Here is a 5144-nt window from a genome sequence, read left to right on the forward strand (position 1 = left end):
CCTGGCTGTCCTGGAACTCACTCTGTAGACCAGGCTGGCCTTGAACTCAGAAATCTGCCCGCCTCTGTTTCCCAAGTGCTGGAATTAAAGGCATGCACCACTGCTGCCGGGCTGACCTCAGCATCTCCTATGGACAAAATGTTTATGTTCCTGATATGTTTTCTTTTCTCAAGATCAAAATCTGTCTCAGGAGCCCACCTGTCCTTCACATGCCAGTCTGTTCACTCATGGGCAGCTCACGGACGTAGACTGGCGCATGAAGTCAGCCTGCGAACCTGCACAGATGCAGGAAATGGGAATGGAAGATAAGGCACTAAAGCTTTCCTCTCTGTCAGACAATGTACACCCTCAGAGAGCCAACACATAAACCAGACGCAGGTGCAGACACTATCACGTTGCTCAGAAGGCCCTGATAACCAGGCTGTAAGCACTCCCAAACATCTCCATCGTACCTGGTCTCCCTGCAGGGTATGCTGGTCAAGGGGTGTCTTTGTAGCAATGTTGCTGTAGTAGGCATAGGACAGCTCCCAGTCCAGTGGGTAGCTGTCAACACCCTGGTAGTGTTTGTACCCAAGATTCATTGATGACAATCTCTCACTGCCCTGGCCTCCAACAAGACTGTATAGCATGCCCTGTAAGGGAGAAATTGATAAAGTATTCACAAGACTGTATAGATGAGGTTATGAAATCCCCTAAAGCCAAAAGGTCGTTTGCCCTGCTCCATCTCTCTAATCCCTGCCACCCTAAACACACACACACACACACACACACACACACACACACACACACACACACAGACAAGCAATCATATGCACAGATCAGAAATTAAAAGTGATCGGAGAACATGGTGTTTTCTTGTGATCGTGTTATTTGTCAATGTGACTCTGCTGGCAGGGGCCCAGCGTCATTTCTCAGGGAGTCTGGTAGGCTGTTTCCAACGAAAACTTGGAAATGGGCATCTGAGTAAAACAGGTGGTCCTCCCCAGCCGCAGATGGTCCTCCCCAGGCTGGGGGAGCAGCATCCCATCGAGAGCCTGAAAAGACCCAAAGGCAGAGGAAGGAGGGCCTCATGCCTTTTGGCTTCCTGCCTGCCTGCCCGCCTGCCCGCCTGCCTGTGCTGGGACTCTGATCTTTTCCTGTCTAAGAGGCAGAATTTCCACTACCAACTCCCCTGGTCAGTGGGCCATTCTGGCTTTGACTAGAAACCCACCACCACCAGCAGCAGCGTCTTGCTTGGCCTCCCGCTTGCAGATGGCAGAGCAGAGAACTTCTCAGACTCCATAATTGCATGAGCTGATTCCTCAGAATAAATCTCTCCCTATATATATAAAATCCCATTGGTTCTGTTTTTCTGGAGAACCCTGACTAATACACTTGGGGAAAAATGTGACTCTAAATGTTAGGCACGTTGCATAATCAATTTGGATTCAAGACCCAAAGTAAAACTGTCTACTGCAGCATCTATTTTGATGGTAGAAGGATAGATGTGACCACAAGGAGATCCACAGACTTTTATTAGCTAAAAAGTAACCTGGCGTGAGGGCTGCAACCTGAGGACCACTTCATTTATCAATAGTATCCTGATTTTGAAGGACAGGATTCCAGCTGGCTCTGCTCAAACTGTCCCTTGGATAGTTGACCAAAACATGAAAGCCATGTGCAGAAATGGAGAGGTGTATTTTTTTTCCTCCCTGAAAACAGGTTATTGTGTAGTTCCACAGCCCAAGGACATTTTTTTCCCCTAGGTGTAGAGATTTTTAGGGGACTCCAAGGAGCTGCAACACATCCGGTGCTTGCAGGGGCATCTCTCAGCACACATAACCCAGGTGACAGGTGCTCCCAGACTCATGAAATACTCCACCTGCAGCTGATCCCGAGGTCCATTTAATCCAGTTTCATAGAAGACCGTGAGGTAGTAGGATGCTTTATGGTATCCACAGCAGCTGGAATCCATCAGAAAGGGGATGGCAGAGCTAATTTGGTGAAGGCCATCAACGCCGGAGAGTCTCTTTACAGCCTTCTCAAATATCCTTGCACCGATTTCTAATACGGAGTCATTTTGGTTCCACGGCACTGTAAATAACACAATTCGCAGCACACAGAATTAATTACCACGGGGCTGATGTGGCTGGAGAAGAAGGAAGGGTAGCCAATTAAATACCTCTGTTACTGACAGGGTGGGTCCTGCAGTACCCTGAAGTATACCGCCCTCTGGGGAAGTAAATTAAACCCTTTGGGGGACACTATGGTGTCACTCTGTGAAAAGTCTTTCCTCTGGCACTAAATGACAGTCTAGTATCCTGGGGGAAAGGATGTGCCTCACATAGCCGAGAAGAGATGCCTCAAGAGAGTAATTCACTCAGTGTAATTCACCGCCCAATCAGGGCTGCTGAAACTTCCAGAGAGACCCTTCTCTCTCAGTCTCGGAAGAAGAATGTGGTTTATCCCAGAAATAGTTCCTTGGTACCGCTCCCAAAATCCGAGGGGGAGCGTTTTATTTTGAGACGCTTCCTCGTCATCTTTCGATTCCAGCTTTGCTTGTGGGTCTCTCCATCTAATGAAAAGAATTGAGTCAACTCCCGCGGAAGGCTTACCTACCAGCCGCCAAACACAGGGTCAAGCATCCTACACAAATGAGGCCATTGGATCCGCAAGAGCTTAGATGGTTGATACTATTGTTAGCCTCCTCCTTCACCACCGGGGATTAAGGCCCGAAGAAGCAAAATAAGTTGTCTACAGTTGCAAAGGCTGCCACAGAGCACTGCCAACCTTTGAACCCTGCTAGGTGGTCACACAAGCCAGAGTTCACACTCAGTCCCTTGGGGACAGGCCTCCCAGCATGGATGAGATCTTGTGAGGTCTGCCTTAAGACGCGTGGTGCTTTCTTTTGTAAAACCTCCCAGAAATCTATATGCTGATCAATGTCCAAGACCAGAGACTGAGTGTGCAGGTGCCCTGATGTGACAGTTAGAATCTTCTAAAATTTGCCTCTGCTACCCATCTCTTTTATTTATTAATGCAGCCAACAGATGCTTCTAAGACAGGCAAGACACTATTGTAGGCACCATGCTACAAAAGACCATACAGGATGGAAAGGTGTTATTTACAAGAAACATGGCACTGGAGTTACATGTAAACAGCATCAGCTTGAATGTTGTTAAATGTCAACTTGGACTAAAGTTTTACCTGCTTAGAAACTGGTACTTCCAACATTTTTATTTTCTTTATCCTACTAAAATAAGTTATTTTTTAAAAAAATGTTCTGGGGGGCCAATGGATAAATCATATTTCTTAGCACACCAGTAATGAATAGCTGTGTGTGTGTGTGTGTGTGTGTGTGTGTGTGTGTGTAGAATGAGAGGTTTGGATTAAGTTTATTGAAGAGTAATTCCCTTGCAGTGATTCATTTTAAAAATCAGGGGTCTGGAGGGCTGGGGAGATGGCTTAGTTGATAAAGTAGTTGCCAAAACTCAGGTATGAATCCCTGAGTTTGATCCCTAGCAATCACATAAAAAGCCAGGAGGCATTGCCTTGTAACTCCAGTGCCAGATAGGCAGAGCTACAAGATGTCCAAGGCTTGCTGGCCAGCCAGCCAAGTAGAATTGGTGACCTCAGGCCAATGAGAGACCCTGTCTCAACAAACAAGGGACATGGCACCTGAGCAGCAATACTACGCGCGCGCGCGCGCACACACACACACACACACACAGAGAGAGAGAGAGAGAGAGAGAGAGAGAGAGAGAGAGAGAGAGAGAGAGAGAGAGAGAGAGAGAGAGCACAAAGCACAAAGATCCAGGGCTGGAATCATGAACAGATACACTCGTTTACAAGTCGCTTCTGGACCCCGTGAGCCTCCGAAAGGCAGGTATGATCTGCACCCGAAGATCCCTGAAAGGCAGACAGATTCCCAGCTCCAGCTGCATCTGCTTAGGCTCTACAGATAGATCCCCAAAGCCCAGAACCACGGCAGCTGAAAAAGCCATCTTATTGCCTGAACAGCAGTGTGCCTTTTCCATATTCTCTATGTTTGCATATTTGCTCGTTCGCTTTACTCTCAAAAGACATAACTGTTTGTTATGTAAGAAACATAACTATTTGTTTTTGTAAGACAAATCAAACAATGCAACTGGTATTAAATAAAACAGGAGTCTCTGCTCCCCTGCTCTGTCTTTAGTGAAGATGAAAACTGGTAAAAAGCTTGATACCTATGTTTGGAGACTTCCTTCCTATGCACAATAATGCATGTATGCATTTATTTACATATACACGTTTCCTTTTCCCCAGTGGCATAAGATGCCACTGTAGATTCTGACTTCATTTTTATATGTTTTACGCTTTTATTAAAATTTACTTACGTATTTGTGTGTGTCTATGTGGAAGGCACATGCGTGCTGCACGCATGTAGCAGTCAGAGGACAACTTGCAGGAGTCAGTCCGTCCCTTCTCCTACCTGGATCCCCAGGGATCAAACTCAGGTCTTCTGGCTCTGTGATAAGCCACTTTACCCACTAGGCCATCTCACCCGCCCAACTTTCTCTTTTTAAATTAATTCTGTATTATTAACATCTCTTTATGGCTCTCACAAGTCAGTAAATGCCAAAGAAGAGTAGGGTGACAGTTCAGTTGGTAATGTGTTCTGTGCAAGCATGAGGTCCTGAATTCAGATCCCCAAAACACACACACAAAGCTACACATTGTGATGAATGCCGGTAACCCAGCCTTAGGGCCAGTGAGACAGACGGATTCCTGAAACTCATTGGCCAGCCAGCATAAGCTACTCCAGACACTTTGGGTTCACTGAGAGACCTGTCTAACAACAACAACAAAAAAATAACAAAAAAGTAATAATAAAGGTGGGACATGACTGAGGAAAGACACCAACGTTGAGCTCAGACCTTCACACATACTTGCACCCACATGTACCCATTGAATGAATAAATGAATGAATGGTAGAAATTGGGACACCACTTCCAGGGTTCGCTCCAGTTCCCTACATTCTCGGTCATCCAAGTGGCATGTAAACACATGGCAGAGTATGTTCCAATGTACATCTTCCCGTGCATACTCTATCATACATCTTCCCGTGCATACTCTATCATACATCTTCCCGTGCATACTCTATCTTCCCGTGCATACTCTATCAT

At 46.2% G+C, this 5144-nt stretch overlaps 1 protein-coding gene across 1 annotated transcript in view; it reads right to left on the reverse strand.

Annotated features, from left to right (window-relative positions):
- Window positions 1-5144, reverse strand: part of Sel1l3 (SEL1L family member 3) — a 112510-nt gene that overhangs the window by 50135 nt on the left and 57231 nt on the right. The window contains exons 10-11 of the mRNA XM_021210528.1: window positions 1862-2073; window positions 453-632 (exon numbers count right to left, since the gene is read on the reverse strand). Coding sequence (XP_021066187.1) covers window positions 453-632; window positions 1862-2073 — 392 coding nt within the window. The remainder of the gene's footprint in view (window positions 1-452; window positions 633-1861; window positions 2074-5144) is intronic.

Source organism: Mus pahari, chromosome 13, assembly GCF_900095145.1.
Source record: "Mus pahari chromosome 13, PAHARI_EIJ_v1.1, whole genome shotgun sequence".
Taxonomy (NCBI): Eukaryota; Metazoa; Chordata; class Mammalia; order Rodentia; family Muridae; genus Mus; species Mus pahari.